Source organism: Anolis sagrei, chromosome 1 (genome assembly GCF_037176765.1).
Source record: "Anolis sagrei isolate rAnoSag1 chromosome 1, rAnoSag1.mat, whole genome shotgun sequence".
Lineage (NCBI taxonomy): Eukaryota > Metazoa > Chordata > Lepidosauria > Squamata > Dactyloidae > Anolis > Anolis sagrei.
Genome location: NC_090021.1, coordinates 38,006,367 through 38,025,108, shown reverse-complemented (window position 1 = coordinate 38,025,108; position 18,742 = coordinate 38,006,367). Strand labels below are relative to the sequence as shown.

The 18,742-nt window shown below is 40.6% G+C and overlaps 1 protein-coding gene across 1 annotated transcript; it reads right to left on the bottom strand.

Moving 5' to 3' along the window:
- Positions 1-5,037: 5,037 nt before the first annotated feature.
- On the bottom strand, positions 5,038-18,541 carry FAM177B (family with sequence similarity 177 member B). The gene is made up of 5 exons (XM_060755090.2): positions 18,394-18,541; positions 16,888-17,049; positions 14,021-14,087; positions 13,413-13,510; positions 5,038-5,833 (listed from the first exon to the last, which is right to left on the bottom strand). The coding sequence occupies exons 1-5, from the start codon at positions 18,418-18,420 to the stop codon at positions 5,636-5,638; spliced, it is 552 nt and encodes a 183-aa protein (XP_060611073.1). The 5' UTR covers positions 18,421-18,541; the 3' UTR covers positions 5,038-5,635.
- Positions 18,542-18,742: the final 201 nt, after the last annotated feature.

The following is an 18,742-nucleotide window of genomic DNA, read 5'->3' as shown; positions in this document are numbered from 1 at the left end:
GTCTGAAATTCCCCTGGAAAGGCACTGCAGACTAATTCAAGAGAGAAGTCAGCCATAGCGGAGCTCCTGATGAACCAACCTGGACACAACATATTATTTGAGAACACAGAAATGCTGGACCACTCTAACAACTACCATGTCAGACTATGCACTCTGAGTCTTGAAAAACTGAGACACAGGAAGACAGTAAAATGATTACAACAAAGCAAGCAATTCTGGGAAAACACTTTGCTTTTCACCATTTAACCTAGGAGGTATTTAAGAGTGATCCCTTAGACCTATCTGGAGCTTATTTTCTCCCTTGAAATGTGAAACTATGCCCTGACACAAAGCTCTTATCATAGTTCAGATAAAGTACTCTTATTCCCATCGATGCCAAGTTCTCAGAGAGGGAAGAACATTTGGACAAAATGATAAGAATATATCTGACTCAAACCTTGACAACTTAAAAAAAAATAGATTTCACTTGCTTGCTCTGGATTATAAATGCAATCCCTTTAGGAACCTAATAACTTGTCGGTTGCCAGACTCATACTCTTGCGTGCCTTTAACAAAGAGGATTTATGCTCAGCAAGGCTCGCAATCCCTGTAAGATATAGTGCTCCATAGCAACAGCATCCTTCTCCACAAAAGCATGTTTCTTCACAGATGTCTGTAAAATAGTCATCTGTTTTTTTGATATGGATGCAATAATTTCCAGAGGGCTGTCTGTATTAGTATCTTGCAGCAACAACAATGAAGTATCCTAGCAGATCTCAACAGAAAGCAAATGTATCACACCACAAACTTTTGTGCACTATAGCTATACCAGATGCATGGAAGGTTAGCCAGAAACGCTCACACAGAGAGAAAGAGAAGGTTGGAGATGGGTTTTAAATTAGTGAAGTTGGATTAAAAAGTAAATACACTTAAAGTATTAACAGTAAGAATAAGTTTTATATATGCCAGTGTAAGAAACCCACCAATGGCACTATCTTTTGGCATGGGGGGGGGGGGGGGACTGTGTGCTCCTGAGGTAAGAGGCAGGATCTTTCAGCTAGGATATTAAGACCATCCGGGGAGGCCGTGCTCTCGGTCCCACCTGCATCACAGGCACATCTGGCGGGGACGAGAGATAGGGCCTTCTCAGTGGTGGCCCCTTGGCTGTGGAACGCCCTTCCTACAGATATTGGAGGAAAGTGAAGACCTGGTTGTTCGAGCAGGCATTTGATTAGGCAGTGTAATGAATATAGGAACACGGAATAACAGATGATGAGATTGGATTTTGATTCTACTGATGAGATGCTAATGATTTGTTATATTGATGCTTAATTGTTTATTACGCTACTGTTTTACCCTTAATTGTTTTTATGATGTTTAGCATTGAATTTTTGCTGTTGTTAACCGCTTTGAGTCGTCTAAGGGCTGAGAAAAGTGGTATATAAATGAAGTAAATAAATAATAATAAATAAATTTCATGTCATACTTTAGCAAAGGAGTCAGATTACATATTCCAAGCATCTACTGGGCGGCAGCAGTAATGTAGGGTGATGCTAGTTAGGACCATGCATACTACTGGATATCAAACGTCTATACATGATTGTGAAAGCTGGAGAGTGAAAAAAACAGCCTGTCAGTCAGTCAGTCTATCTATCTATCTATCTATCTATCTATCTATCTATCTATCTACAGTAGAGTCTTGCTTATCCAATCTTTGCCCATTCAATGTTCTGTATTATCCAATGTAATCTGCCTCTGGCCCGGATTCACAGCTGTTTCACTACATTGTGATATTTTGGTGCTAAATTTGTAAATACAGTAATTACTACATAACCTTACCGTGTATTGAATTGCTTTTTCTGTCAATTCGCGGCAATACACCCTGAATTTTAGATACAGTTTCAAAATGCATTTTGAGAAAGTAATGAAATATATACTTCCATGTGCATTCGGCATCAGGTTATACCTAGGAATTTGGAATGAAAGGTACCCCTTCCTCAAAACATTCAGATGAATTATAAACTGGACAGAATCTGGTTCATTTTCTCATCTTGAGTGAAAAACAAATTTGTAAGTAGGCAGAGAACAGAAATAAAAGCATTATATAGTCTTTATCTTAGTAAAGCCAGATATTAAATTTAGATCGTTCACTATGTTAAAAGGTTAATTCAAACCAAAATTGCGTAATATCTTCTAGTTGTTGGAGGGAATGCAACCTCCCTCTCTCCCGTGCAAAATCCCTGTCTGGTATGAGAAAATAAACTTCATCTAGTGGTAAATGTTCCCTATCCACATTGCCTTAACTTGATACAGTATTTAGTTGGCCATAATAAAATTATCGCTATCGTAACTTTGCCCAGCTATGCTTCAGGGCTGTCCTAGGCAATGCTTCCTTTTTCTCATCTCTTGAGCAACTTAACTTGAAAGAGCTGTTCAAATTTGATCTTGTTGGCTAGTGCCATCTGGTGGTGAAATTGATTGAGAGCGTTACATGTCTCACTATATATTTTCTATATATGTTCTATATATTTTCATTCCCGACTGCTCTTTGGAGGGAAGGATATTAGAGGCAAAAATGAAGTACTTTGGCCACATAATGAGAAGACAGGAAAGCTTAGAGAGGACAATTATGCTGGGGAAAATGGAAGGAAAAAGAAAGAGGGGCCGACCAAAGGCAAGATGGATGGATGGTATCCTTGAAGTGACTGGATTGACTCTGAAGGAACTGGGGTGGTGACGACTGACAGGGAACTCTGTCGTGGGCTGGTCCATGAGGTCACTAAGAGTCGGAAGCGACTGAACAAATAAACAACAACAACAACATATATTTCATTTTTGTTGTTGCTGTGTGCTTCAAGCCATTTCCGAATTTTGCCAATTCTATACATATTATCAGCATAAAACTCCAGTGGTAAGAAGCCAAATTACCATCTTCCTTTGACCCTAAGACACACTCCCCCCCCCCCAATATACACTTTTTTAAAATGGGGGTATGTCTTAGAATCATGGGTGAATATTTTTCAATTGGTGTTACCAAAAAATGAGCATCTTACAATCAATGGCATCTTATAATCAAAGAAATATGGTATATCCATTTGTTGAAAGGGTTCTGTATTTATCTTCTACATATCTTCTTAAATGTAAAGGAGGACATACTTCTATCTTCTCTTGGATCTTTCAGTGTCAAAGGCATTCTAGATTACCTTGGTTGGGGGGGGGGGGGGGCAGGATCTTCTGGCATTTCAAAACAAATTCATTATAGCACATGTCTTATATTAGTCACTATGAAAAAAGAACCAGAGATTTTAGTTATTCTTCTATTTCATAATCATTTGTTGTTGTTTATTCATTCCGTCGCTTCCGACTCTGTGACCTCATGGACCAGCCCACACCAGAGCTCTCTGTCGGCCGTGGCCATCCCCACTCCTTCAAAGTCAAGCCACTCACTTCAAGATAATTCCATTTGGGAATTATCCATAATTTGCGGAGCTGGAAACATTCCTTTTTGAACTACAACTCCTAGAACCCCAAAGTCAGTATAGATAGTCGCTGTAACTCCTTCTCGACACAGCCCATTTTCCAGGATCAGCCAATCTGCTCTGAAGATTTATGAGCCAACATCCAAGGGAGATGCTGACTTAGAACAACCTCATTGCTAAGATACATCACAATTTAAATATTCAATTTATCCAAATTACATATATTGCTAGCAACTGCAAAGAACAGGAGAGTTATATATTGCCCGGGAAGGAAGGAAATCACATTCCACTTGCAGTTTTCTCAAGTTTGTTACCCTCCAGATGCTTTGGACTTCAACTCACATCTGCCCTGGCCAGCATAATCAAGGGTGTTTCATTTTCCACTAAAGGACATTTGGTATCCCTGTCTTTGTGGGCATTTTCCACTTTAGGAAATCCTTTATTCACCTGCTTGCCTCCTGAGGAAGATTTTATATTTGGGATATGTACAGTCTGTCTGTGATACCCAACAGACCTCTTGACCCTGTCATACCCTTTCAAACCATATAATTATAGTGCAGTGATTCTACTTTTACTTTTTTGATCATGCCAGAAATTACTTGAGAAACTGCAAGTTGCTTCTGGTGTGAGAGATTTGGCTGTCTGCAGGGATGTTGCCCAGGGGACTCCCAGATGTTTTACCATCCTGTGGGAGGCTTCTCTCATGTCCCTGCATGGGAAGCAGGAGCTGGCAGATGAGAGCCCACTCCATCTTGCAGATTCGAACCACCGACCTTCAGGTCAGCAGTTCAGCTAGCACAAGGATTTAACCCATTGCATCACCACAGCTCCCTCTACTGTCATGTCTACATTGTGGTGAAAGCACTTGAGCTTTCTTGGTCTTGTCCTTAAACTCAAAATCCACATGATGTTACCATGTCATTTATAGTGCAACTATATAACTGATATAGTAAAAAAGGAATCCAAGTCTGAACCAAGAATAACAATTGTAGAATTGCACTCAAGATTTCCTCCTGGCCATAGTTGACTTGGGATGCATCAGCACCATAGAAGTAATGCAGTTTGATCCCCCTTTAACTGTCATAGCTCGATGCTGTGGAATCCTAGGATTTGGGGAGGCACTAGAACTCCTTGGCACAAAAAGGGTAAAGATATTGTAAAACTACATCTCTCATGATTCCAATGCATTGAGCAATGGCAGTTAAAGTGGTATCAAACTGGGTTTGGGGGGGGGGGGGCAGGTGTAATTCTTCCATATTTGCATTTCCTCCACTAAATATACCTCGTACAAACCACAAACTTAGTATTTTATTATTAATTCAAGAGTAAGGTCTTGGACAATAGCTTCCTGAGATGCAAACCAGAGATCAGTTCCATGCAAAAGGTCCTAGGCTTTAAAAAGGCTTTTAATTCTGATTGCTGGTGAGAGATAAGAACAAAAGAAGTTAATAGAACCGAGATGGGCTTAATGCAGCTTATGGGTTGCATGCAATTGTGAACCATCATTTTTACAGAATCATTAAGTTTAGGTAGACCCCAAAGACCATCCAGTCACCCCACCCCACCCCCACCCCGGTCATTTGCGGTTTCTGTCCCCCATTTTCAAGCGAATTATGAAGTTTGAACCCACTCAGTACATGAATACACAAGAAAATACTCCATCTGCATTTCTAAACTCTGTACTTATTAGGCTTCACTACTCCTCATCACTCATCATTGTGTCAATCCCTACCACCATTTTGGAGAAACTACAGAGGAAAGCATATTTATTTAGGCTTTTTGTGGAGGAGGTTCAGTCCTTTGAGAGATGGGCAAGGCTGCATGGCTCCCATCCTTGTTAAAAGGACCCACTTTGTCCACTGTTGGTCTTCTCGTCCAGGAGCTTTCAAGGATTGCCAGGGTTTTCCAGATCCCTATTTGAATATTACTACTTTGAATTCAACTGCTAACCATTTCAGAGTTTGGAAAGCTTTTTTAAAACTACAAATTACCATAAAGGGGTTATATAACCATCACCCCTAAACTTTAGATAGTTTATCCTTTTCTCAACATGTCCATATTTTGAGCAAGCCAGAAATGCTGCCTTCATTTTCCAGTTGATAGAATTACTGTATTTATTTAATTACCTAATTGACACCCTGCCCTTCCTTCTAAAAGCCAAGACACAGCTGAGAATTTCATTTTATACTTGTCAGGCCTCCTTCTCCAAGCTCATTTACATTTGCCACAGTAATTTCCTGTGAAAATGCAGACATCTCTTTGCAATGAATGGACCCATATGTTAGGCTCTGCGACTCTAGGTGCTGATTTTCATTTGTAGCCATCACCATCTCCATTTCTTGCATCTCTTCACCATCTTCATCACTTTCAGTTTCCTAGGGAAAAAATAATCCAGAGAATGCATGATTCATTGAATAGCAACCAATGCATTTTGGTCATGTCTGAGGAAGGCAGAGGAGAAGGACAAGTAGGCAAGAAATTATAACCTTTCAAAAGATGTTTTAGTAGTATTACTAGGCAAAGATTCAGCCTATAAAGTTGAAGATAATATGGCACTTGGCATCTGTAAGAGGTCCTGTAGCTAAGTCCCAACAGACTCACAGTATATGGGACTGAGCTGTATTTAGAATGTATATAGAATGGCGCCTCTTATATAAAATAGCACAGTCAAAGTTTGCTTTGGGGATTTTTTTTTCATGCCATAGATCAGTGTTTCTCAACCTGGGGGTCGGGATCCCTGGGGGGGGGGGGTCACAAGGGGACATCAGAGGAGTCGCCAAAGACCACTAGAAACAAACAGTATTTTCTGTTGGTCATAGGGTTCTGTGTGGGAAGTTTGGCCCAATTCTGTCATTGGGGGCATTCAGAATGCTCTTTGATTGTAGGTGAACTATAAATCCCAGCTATTCTAACTCTCAAATGTTAAGGTCAATTTTCCCGAAACTCCATCTGTGTTCACATTTGGGCATATTGAGTTTGTGAGCCAAGTTTGGTCCAGATCCATCATTGTTTGAGTCCACAATGTTCTCTGGATGTAGGTGAACTACAACTCCAGAACTCAAGGTCAGTGCCCACCAAACCCTTCCAGTATTTTCTGTTAGCCATTGGAGTTCTGTATGCCAAGTTTGGCCCAATTCTATCATTGGTGGGGTTCAGAATGTTCTTTGATTGTAGGTGAACTATAAATCCCAGCAACTACAACTCTCAAATGACAAAATCAATCCCCCCTCCCCAACCCCACCAGTATTCAAATTTGGGCATATTGGGTATTTGTGCCAAATTTGGTCCAGTGAATGAAAATGTGTCCTGCATATCAGATATTTACATTACAATACATAACAGTAGCCAAATTAAGGTTATGTAGTAGCAACAACAAAAAATGTTATGGTTGGGGGTCACCACAACATGAGGAACTGGATTAAGGGGTCGCTGCATTAAGAAGGTTGAGAAACACTGCCATAGATGGTTGAATCCATAGATGCAGGTGTCATTAATCTTTTATGCTTTATGTCTAAATGTTCTTTTATGTTTATGTTTTAATTTGGTTAGGTTAATTTATAGTTATATATTACTGTCTTGCTATTATCTTTTGGTTTTCACATCTATGTACGGCATTGAAATTTGCCTTTATAATGTCGGAAACCACTTTGAATTCCCTTAGGGGAGAAAAGCGGTATATAAATATAGATGATGATGATGATATAAGGAAGGCCAACGATATGTCCATTGAAAGAGCTTCCTGGTTTGCAATGCACAATTAAGTTCTGTACACCATTTCCTGGCCACAGTTTTCCAACAGTACATTCAATATTATGCATTCTCATCTGGTACTGAAAATTTTCCACTAATGTGCCATTAGTGAGAACTAAGCCAAAATCCTAGTTCAGCTGAAACACTTCAAATATATTAACATCAATGTGAGACATTTGTTGTGGGAATGGAGTGCTAACATGTCTTTAATGCTTCAATGTGACGGGATTCAAAGAAGCCTTTATTCATGGCTTCCCATAGAACTTCACAGCCCAAAAAGGGTTCTCTTTACTCATGTCCTCACCTGACTGCATTCCATCTGCATGCTTCTTCCTGTTCCACAGTCTCACAACAGAGGACATTGGGACGAGCTTTTGAACAGCCTTTGACAAAATACCAATTTAACATAGCACTTGGTAACAGATTCCCAATCATTGCAAGTTGAGCAGGTCATCTTGCTCTTATTTCTTTGAAATGTGGCCAGCAAAAGGGACAATACGTTGTTCCAAGGAAGTAATTCAACAGAATCAACATTCTGGACTATACTCAAACAATGTCGAAGGCCTTCACGGCTGGAATCACTGGGGTGTTGTGTGGCTTTTGGGCTGTATGGCTGTGTATGTTTTAGCAGCTAGAACGTGGCCATAGAGGCTCGGAAACCATACAACACCCCATACTCAAACAATTCCTCAGTGCAATGACTGTTTTACAATCATTTCTTGGTAAGACTGACAAAAATAGTACATGCATAGGTGACAGGTTGCTTTCCCGCCCTCTGCCTCAGGGCAGGCCATTCTTTCTGTTTGCTTTGTCGCTGTATGCATATTTATAGTTGTGTCATCTTTATCCTGCCATTCCTCCAGTGAGCTCAAATTTATCCTACACAGTTACATGATTTATCCCTACAAAAACCTTGTGAGGTTGGAAATAAGTGACTAAGAAAGTTTTGTGGTTATCAATGGGAGTCTAACCTTGATCTCCCAAATTCTAGCTGAATAATCTATCCTAGAGTTGTCATATATACTCCTTTTCTGAAACATGTCCTCCTTTTCAGTGCTAAAATTATTGTCTGGGTTGATTTTTAAATGGCCGGTGCTGCTTCAAACCCTGCCCACGGACAACCACTGCCTCCTCATCACTTTCTTTCTAGGTCCATTGAGAGCTCTGCTCAGAAAGGAGATGGAAGTTGTCATGTTGGAGCACTCAGAGAGAGATGGGGAACGGGCAGCGTGGGCGGGGGGGGGGGGGGCTCAAAGAGCAGAGAAGGCCAACTAAAATGATCAAAGCTTTGGAAGCCCTATGAGGAGCAGCATAGGAAGCTGAGTATGTTTAGCTTACCCAGACATGGGAGCCATGTTTAAATATTTGAAAGGATGTCACGTTTGTTGGAGCATGTAAGAAATCAGTTTGTTTGTTTGTTTGCGTGTGTGTGTGTGTGTGTGTGTGAGTGTCAACTGTAAATTAAGATGCACAAAGCTGATTTGGTTGGCTACACTTGGGGAACTGGCTGAGCCTTGGACTTTTGGATACTGTTACATTTTTCAGGCAGCAGGTGCTTGCAGAGAAGCACAGAGAGAGACAGAGTTTGAGAGTACTCTTGTTTCAACAGCTGCTGGAGGAAGATTCTCCACATGGACAAATAAAGACCATTTTAAATCTTTCATAAAGGGACATTATGTGAGTCGATGCAACTGATTACATGATTGTAAATATGTTGTTCTGAATTACAAAGAGTAAACTACTTGTTCTTTATTGATCATCTGCGTGGCATATTTTCTTTCTCTTTCAAGGCAGTGTGTGGACTGATGTGAAATGCACGTGGTTTATTTTACATTATGCCACAACGTTGAGGAGGGAGTTAGCATGTTTTCTGCTGCTCTGGAGACTACGACATGGGGCAATGCATTCAATTGGCAGGAAAAAATATTCCACCTAACTTCCTGACAATAAGAGTTGTTTGTCAGTGGAATATGCTGCTTTGGAGTGTGATGGAGTCTCCTTCTCTGGAGGTTTATGAGCAGAGGTTTGATGGCCATCTGTCAGGAGTGTTTTAATTGTGCTTTCCCTGCATGATAAGGAGTTGTACGGGATGGCTCTTGGGGATCTTTTCCAATCCTATGATTCTATGTTGTCAACTGGTAAATGTGTCCCATTTTTCGCTTTTCAAAATATAGCAACTGTAATCAAGCCAATATAACACACTAACTATATTACTTGCTGGAACTGATAAAACCTGCAATTCTAGGCATGGTTGTTCATACTCTCTAACAACGCTAATATGGAAGATTATCACTGTATTAAATGGACGAAGAGTAAATTGAGGATAGACATAAAAGGAAGTATTTAGTCACACACAGCTTAACTCATTTCTGGAAATTGCTCTATGGGAGTTTCAGGTGTTATTAAATTAGCTGCAGATGATGCTTGCATTAAATAATGCTGAGCTAGGAACAGAAAATACAGTAAGACTCACTTCCTGGCCAAACCATCACCACCTGAAACTATGAATATGACTGAACACCATTGACTAACATAATTCCAGGTCCTGGCATACAACACTCTTGTGTGCTAGAAATGATAATTTCTGGGGGAAGTATACCATAGAATTGCCTGGAGGGCCTAGCAAATTTCTAAAGAGACAATATCCCTCCAGGCACAGGTATCAAGGGCAAAAGTTGTGTACTTTTGCTCTTGATATGGCTTTTCAGTTGAAAAGAAAAGAGTGATAATTCTGACAGACACAATTGCATGTGGCATGTAATTGGTCTCTCAATTGCACAGCTTGTATGTTGGTGTTTCCAATGGTCCTTATTATGACCTACCCTGTAAAAGCAAACCCAGGCCCAGGAGCTTAGGCTCTTTTCTCAGGCCCTCCTCTCTCCCCCATTATATCCTTCCTTCTCTCTTTCCTTCCTTCCCTCCCTCTTTCTCCCTTCCTCTCTTTCACCCTTCTTCCCTTCCCTTCCCCCCTCCCTTTTCTCTTTCCTTTCTTCTATCTTCCTTCCCTCCCTCTCTCCCTCTATTCTCTTCCTTCCTTCCTTCCTTCCTTCCTTCCTTCCTTCCTTCCTTATATCCGTCCTTCCATCCATCCATCCTTCTCTCCCTCCCTTCTCTTTTTCCTTCCTCTTTTCCTCCTGGGAGATGTTTAGATGGGAGAAGAGATGGTTGAGAGGAAACATGAGAACCATGTTTCAAGATTTAAAAGAGTGTCTCATTGAGGAGGAGAAGGGGGAAAACTGACTGTAGACTGCTCTAGAGACCAGGTCACAAGGGAGCAATGGTTTCAAGTGGCGGAGAAAGAGATTCGACTGAAAAGATTAGGAAGAACTTCCTGGAGAGTGGCGTAGGCTGCCTCAGAGTGTGGTGGCCCTTGGGGGTCTCTTCCAGCTCTAGGATTCTAGGATTGTATACCAGGAGTAGGCAATTAGAGTCTAATGGGTACACTTCTTCTCTCCCACCCACCATCTCAACCTGATCAAGGCCAACCCTTCTGAGATCCAAACGTTTCCCGTCTTTGCTTCACTTTCTGCCTCCAAAAGAGAAGAGGAAGGGGAGGAAAGGGCAGGGTGGGGGCTTGGGGAGAACCCCCTCCCTCCTGCCCACCCCACCCCGGCCCACCATGCAACCCCAAATTAGAAGGTTTGCCCATGCTTTTGCTACAGTATACCATACAAAAACTGCTTCAGCTGTTCTGCAACAATAGCTGTTGGCGACTTTAAGTATCATATCTTTGCTACATTTGCTCTGTAATCCCATATTTGTACAGTTTTCTTCCATCTGCACCAATGCCATTATCACCACCACATTTGCCCCACCGTTATGTTAGTTTGCATATATCTAAAACACCATTAATGACATCATGACATCACACCCATTACTGCCCACATCATTATGAGAAGTGGCACAGGAAGGGAAACAGACCCACTGCCCACTGCGGTTTTTGATATTTTTCTCCTATGAAAAATAAAATTGCTTGGCACAGAGGTTGTCCTGGTCAAAAGCACTTTACTCACACTCATTGAGCCATAAAACACTCTTGCAACATGACATCATGGCAGTGCTGTGAGAAGTGACATTAGAAGAGAAACGGACCCACCACTCCCTGCCATTTTTATATCTTTTCAAAATCAAATTGCATATTTCACTACTCAGTTGTTTCAGGTTGGCTGCTGAAAAAACATTTCATTGATACATTGAGATGTCATAGCACTCACAATTATTTAAAAACATTTTTAATAGTAAGATTGTGTGGTACCACAGGAAAGCAATGAAGAAATCCTTGGGAAACATCCCCATGAAGTCAAGGCATCTGAATCGCGACTTTTAATGACTAACAGGTTATTGCAGCATAAAAACAAACCATTTATATATTTTAAAAATAGAAAGACTCTGACAAGGTTTTTGAGAATGTACACTACAGAAAACAAAGCTATTCATTTGGAAACTCTTGTCCTCTCCACTCAAGCACTGGAAGTTGTCTGAGGCTATCCTGCTAAAGATATCCTTGGGAATCCCTAAGGAAGAAGCAACCAACCATTAATTTATTATTTTTGATCATCTTGATCATCTGGTATGCTGATGATAACGAAGTCTGTGCACATTCAGAAGAAGGCCTACAAGCCACTCTAAACGCCTTTGCAGAAGCAAATGAAAAGCTTGGGCTCCCGCTGAACTTTGAGAAAAATAAAGTGCTCTTCTAGCAGTCACCAGCTAATCCCTCTGCAATGACAGAAATACAGCTTAATGCTGTAACATTAGAAAATGTTGATCATTTCCACGACCTTGGCAGCCACCTCTCCACAAAATTCAACATTTTGACTGAAATACAACACTGCCTGAGCTCTGCGAGTGCAGCATTTTTCCAAATGAAGCAGAGAGTGTTTAAGGACTGGGACATCCATATGGAGACCAAGGTGCTTGTTTATAGAGCTATTGTCCTCCTAACCCTGTCATATGCCTGTGAAACATCTATAGACATCACACTCGACTCCTGGAATGATTCCATCAGAGTTGCCTCTGAAAAATCTTGCAAATCTCTTGGGAAGACAGATGGACAAATGTCAGCATGCTGGAAGGAGCATAGACCACCAGCATTGAAGCTATGCTCCTTCGCCATCAACTTCGCTGGACTGGTCACGTTGTCTGAATGTCTCTCAAAGCAGTTACTATACTCGCAACTCAAGAATGGGAAATGCAATGTTGGTGGACAGGAAAAGAGATTTAAAGATGAGTTTAAAGCCAACCTTAAAAACTGTGGCATAGACACCGAGAACTGGGAAGCCCTGGCCCTTGAGTGCTCTAACTGGAAGTCAGCTGTGACCAGCAGTGCTGCAGAATTTGAAGAAATACGAAGGGAGGAGGAAAGGGAGAAATGTGCCAAAAGGAAGGCACATCAAGCCAACCCTTACTGGGACTGCCTTCTACCCCGAAACCGATGTCCTCACTGTGGGAAAACATGCGAATCAAGAATAGGGCTCCACAGCCACCTACAGACCCACCACCAAGACACGACACTTGGAGGACCATCAGCCTCGGGCTACGAGGGATCACCTAAATATTCTTGCAATAAGGTGGCATGAGACATCTGTGCTTAAACTATTTCTGAATCATAGCAGGAAATGGGGTTAGTAACCAATTATTTTCAGCATGAAAAAAATCACATTCTCCATTACTGTAGCACACAACAGCATCAGAGGAACCATGACATCGTGTGAGAAGGCTGAGACAAAAGTGGGACCAAACCACTGCTATGATGGTATTACTGCGTTCTGTGGTAAGGAGAAATCTATATGCTATATGTTGCCCCCTTCTTTTCAACGGGAGCCTATATGAATAATTTAGGAATATTCTCCATACAAAAATAAAAAAGACTAAAACGGTCCTCAAAACTTCAGTGCAATGTGAAATTGATGTGAAGAGAGAGGACAAATGTCCACATATCTGAGGTTTTATTACACATACATCATGTCATCTTGAAATATTTAGCCTTCCTAGTTGAAATGTATTGAGTTGATTTGTGGAAATAAACCATTTTTATATATCCTGAGGATCATTCTCTGAGGTCCATTGGGTATTCTGGGTTTCTTTTGCTCTCAAGGTGAAAGTGGGATATTCTATGAATTTTTAAATTACCACAAACAATCCTTAACAGTCCATAAAATAGCAAATGCTTTTTACTCCACCTGGGGACTCAACCGTATTTACCTTTTGCTGTGTCCTGTAGTATTCATCTATCGCGTACTGATACTTGGATTCAGTGAGTCCAAAAAACGAGGCTAACTTTCCTCCAAGGAATTCACAAGCTGTAAAAGTGATTGGACAAAATGCGAACCTTTATTTTAAGGACAAGCAACCAGTCAAAAATAGAAGTTTTGGGAGGGAACATCACTTCATCTGATGACTCTTACTTCATCTCATGGCACAAGAACACTCCCATATGACAGACCTTGTAGTTTTTTAATGAGTAGTATAAATATACAGATTGGTTGCTAGGGGCAGAAAAACACACCTTCTTATCCATGAATTTTGATGCTATTATTTTATTTTAATTGCCATAGCAACTTCCCATTAAATCTTAGGGTTTGCAGTTTAGGGGAAAGTTAGAGAACTCCTTTAGTGCCTCACCAAATTACAAATCCCAGGGTTCCATAGGATGCAGCCAAGGCAGTGCTACAATAGTGTGTAAGGAGACTTTAGCCATTATTTTACCATTGAGAAAAGGTATATTTCTCTATAGTTACTAATGATATGGTAATAGTTTTGCCCTCCCATTCTGACCACTGTCTATGACAAAAATGCTCACATGTACTTACTAAAAAAACTTGTTGCTGCAATTCGAAGGACCCAAAGTCGCAGATAACTGAACCAGGAGAGGTTGGCCTATGAGACAAAGAGAAAGATCTATCTGTGACAAGATAAACATTAATCCATGGTGGTCCACATTCTGGTGACATCCTGTATAGATTACTGCAACACACTCTATGTGGGGTTGCCTTTGAAGACTGTTCGGAAGCTTCAATTGGTCCAATGAGCTGCAGCCAGGTTGCTCACTGGAACGGTGTACAGGGAGCATACCACCCGCTGTTATGTCAGCTCCACTGGCTGCCAGTCTGCTACTGAACACAATTCAAAGTGCTGGCTTTAGCCTATAAAGCCCCAGATAGTTCCAGCCCAGTCTACCTGTCCGAACATATCTCCCCCATGAACCATCTCAGAGATTAAGATTGTCTGAGGAGGCCTGCTCTCAGTCCCATCTTCTTTGCAAGCTTGGCTAATGAGGACGAGAGACAGGGTTTTCTCATGGCTGCCCCTCGGTTGTGGACCTTCCTCCCTAGTGATATTAGAACAGCCCCCTCCCTCTGAGCATTCAGAAGGAGAGTAAAAACCTGGCTCTGGGAGCAGGCTTTTGAGAAATAGTGCAGTGCAGAAATTTTAATGTGGAAAATGTGTATTTGTATTTTCACTGTGTATTGTATGGCATCAAATGGCAGTCATTTATGTTGTAAGCCACCCCAAGTCCTCAAGGAGAGATGGGACAGGGTATAAATAAAGTTGAGTTGACTTGACTACGTGGCCATCTCTGAAGCCCAAAACATCTGGAGGCCTAGAGTTTGGGAAACACTGGCCTAAATGGTAATTCTGTTTGTAATCTCGTTTTTCAAGACATTATAATAACACAGAGATATGCACAATTTTCTTGAGTATGTTCTCCTACCAAAACAGTACAGCAGATATTGGTGCTAAATTTCCCCTTGGAGTAATTTTCATGTCCTAATAAAAATAAAAATAAGCACCTATCTCATGACTGTATCCACTTTATCCTGAGATTCTGGGAGAGAAGAGTTTAAACTATCCTTCTGTTTGACTTATTCCCATACTATGTCACCACTTAGTAGTACAAAGGCAAGCAATCAGCTGAAGCATGGGAACAGCAGTTTCCTCCTATTATCTGCCACAGTAAGCAAGCAGTTTAGGCAGATTCTGTTCATTTGTTTTTTTAGGCAAAGCAGAAATGGGAAAGGTGTAGCCCAGAGGTCCTCCAACTAAGGCCGGGGGGGGGGGGGGGGGGAGGGGAGGGGGTTGGAGACGGTTCTTCATTTATGCGGCCCTCTCTCAGGGTCAGCCTAAGTCTGAAACTACTTAAAAGCACACAACAACAATCCTATCTCATCAGCCAAAAGCAGGCTCACACTTCCCACTGAAATACTTATAAGCTTATATTTGTTAAAATTGCTCTTCATTTTAATTATTGCATTGTTTTTAAGTGTTTTTGCACTACAAATAAGATATGTGCAGTGTGCATAGGAATTCATTCATTTTTTTTCCAAATTATAATTCAGCCCTCCGACAGTTTGAGTGACTGTGACCTGGCCCTCTGTCTAAAAGGTTTGAGGACCCTGGTGTAGCCTGAGGACCAAATACAAATCTGGATTGTTTTTGTAGCCCCAAGGGGTCAAAACTCTTTCCAAAAATAGTTTGCCATAAAATATCCTATGGGATGTGTGCACACATCTTTGCCATGTTTTTGAACACCCCCCCCCTCCTACCAAAGCTGGTTTAGACCGGGGGAAGGGCATTAAAAATAGGATATTAAACAAGGCTTCTCTGGACCCTACAAGGAGATCCTAAAAGCATGGCAAAAATGCACCCACACTCTTAGTTTGGGGGCATTTAAGGGGCAGAAAATGTATATTTTTTCCAGAGGTGCCACCTTTCAAGTTCTCTGGTTTGTAATACGATTGTCAAGCCTCCCTGTTGTATCTTCAGTCAATCTGATGTATTTCCATTCCACGCATAATCTAGGTTGAAAATTTGGTATTCTTCCTATAAGGTTTGTTCAGATGTTAAGCTTCTAATCAGAGGTCTAACTCTGAATCCTCTGTCGTTTGATGGTCAGTAGAGACAGAACAGACGCATGGGACGTTTTCCCACCAGTGTTATAGAACAGAGGTTATCATCTGCCAATCGTCTGAGTTGCTCCTGCAGAATTCTGGGAAATGTAGTTCAGGGCAGAGCCTTTGGAATTCTCCGCTTCCCTAAACTACATTTCCCAGAATTCTGCAGGAGTAGATGGGATAATTGTCCTCCATTCTATAACGCTGGGAGGGAGGAGAACATCCTATATGTTTGTGATATGTCATGTGCTCTTCCCAGACAAGTTCATTAAAAAGTAGTCAGTATTAGGTAAACATCTTCATTTTTTAACCCTCATCTGTATACTAGTGAACCCAATTCCACCTGCTGGTTATATAGGTTGAATAGTCCTTATCTGGAATTCCAAAATACTCCAAAATATGAAATTATCCAGGTGGATGACTGAGACAACACCACCTTTACTTTCTAATGGTTCAATGTTTGCAACCTTTGTTTCATGCACAAAATTATTTTAAAAGGTTATGTACAAATTATCTTCAGATTATGTATATATAAAACATAAATTAACTTCATATTTAGATTTTAATCCTATTTGCAAGATATCAGAAAACTCTTAAAATCAAATTTACTTCTGGATCCAACTGTTTCGGATAAGGGATACCCAACCTGCATTAAGATCTTATTAACTATTTCACCATGCTTTACATTGTTACATTTACTATGCTACATTTGTATCACTATTGTTAAATGCCCTGTATTTTAAATTGAAAGCTAGTATATATTTAAATTATCATCATCATCTCACAGTGTCAAGAAAGGGCTGATGGTTGTTCTCCTCTTCATCTTCTTCCTCTGTACTGCACTCTTCCATACATTCACCATTTGCAAAATAAATAATCCTTCTTGGATTTTTACTTTCCTCTGAACTTTGATCTGTTTCTTTCTTGTCAACATTGCCTTCCTCCTGCTTATAAGAAAGAATATAAAGACATAAATAAATAATTTTAGGAGAAAAATTAGACTTCTTGGATTTCATTTTGACGTGTTGAAAATTAGAAGCAAAAATCCTGGACCAGGTGGAAGGTCATGTCAGAATTTCACAAAGGTGTCTAGATCAGCAATGGACAAAGTTGCATGTGGCCCCACCTCCTTGGTCGACAATTAAAAAAAACATTTACAACATTTTTTACCCCCTAACGGCCCCTATAGGGCATAGGGGCATTTTCATCACTTTTTGGGGCTTCTCTGGATCATTTGATGACTTCTTTTTATAACAGAAAGTGTCTCCTAGGTTACTTCCCAAAGTTATTTTGATCCAATGCCAGCAGTTGAATTCTCTGCCCTGGAGTGTGGTGGAGAATCCTTCTTTGGAGGTTTTCAAACAGAGGCTGGGTGGACATCTGTCAGTGGTGCTCTGAATATGATTTTCCTGCTCCTTGGCAGGGGGTTAGACTGGATGGCCCACGGAGTCTCTTCCAAGTCTATTATTCTAATGACTAATGGAAGAGCTGTTAGCTCCAGTCTAAAACAATGAGGATATATAGAGTGTAAATTTGTAAAAAAAATTAACCTGTTTACTTATGGTGACATTAATTTCCTAGTTTTCTTGGGTAGGACAACTCAAAGGTGACTTCCCATTGCTTTCCTGTGAAATACAGATTACAGTGTCTGATATTTTTTGGTGGCTCCCCAACAAAGTACTAACTGGGATGGATCTACCTTGTAGAATCAATGCAATTTAATACCATTTTTAATTGACATGGCTCAGTTCTATGGAATCCTGGGATTTGTAGTTTGGTGATGCACCAGCACTCTGGAAGAGAACAACTACAACTTATTTAATTCCATAGCATTGAGACATGGCAGTGAAAGTGATGTCAAACTATATTAATTCTAGTTGTAGATGCACTTTCCTTAGCTCTCCAAGATCAGACATCTTCAGGGTATTTAGGTTTACTTGATGTATCTAATTTTTTTACACATTGAGTTTACTGTGTAATGATGCATCCTTATTTTTATATTTTACGTTGTCCTGTTTGCATTGCTGCTGTTCGTAAGCTATCCAAGTCCCACTCGGGAGATGGGGCGGGATATAAATAAAGATATTATTATTATCCTCCCCAATCACATTACTCAGAAGCATGGTGTGTATTTTTCTTGACAGTTGCATTTATCTCCAGGTACAGCCATAAACAACAGGTAAACCTTTCAGAAAGCTCAAAGGATTTTCTCCTCAACTGTTCGTAAGAAATTATTATCTGTACCTATTCCTGAAAATACAAAAGAGCTATAAAACACAATGGTAACTCACATTTAGAATCCCTTGGCTATCTTCCATGGTAGAAATAAGATCTGATTAAAATGCTGCTGAGGTAGGTAAGAGGGAAATGAGAACACATAACTGGAAATCCATGCACAGTACATTCGGGAACATAAGCAGCTCAAAACAAGTGGCCAGTCAGGAAAAACAAAGTTGAAACGTTTCAGGATATTGCTCTCTGAAAAGGGGCTGGCTGTATTTGGATTATGGGCCGGGCCATATCTGTCTTTTTGTTACATACCAGATCTAAATGATTGCAGTGAGAAGCAAGGGGAATGCAGGAACCTGTAAAACTAATACTAGAGGTGGCAATAAGATCCATTTTCCTTTGTTTTTAAAC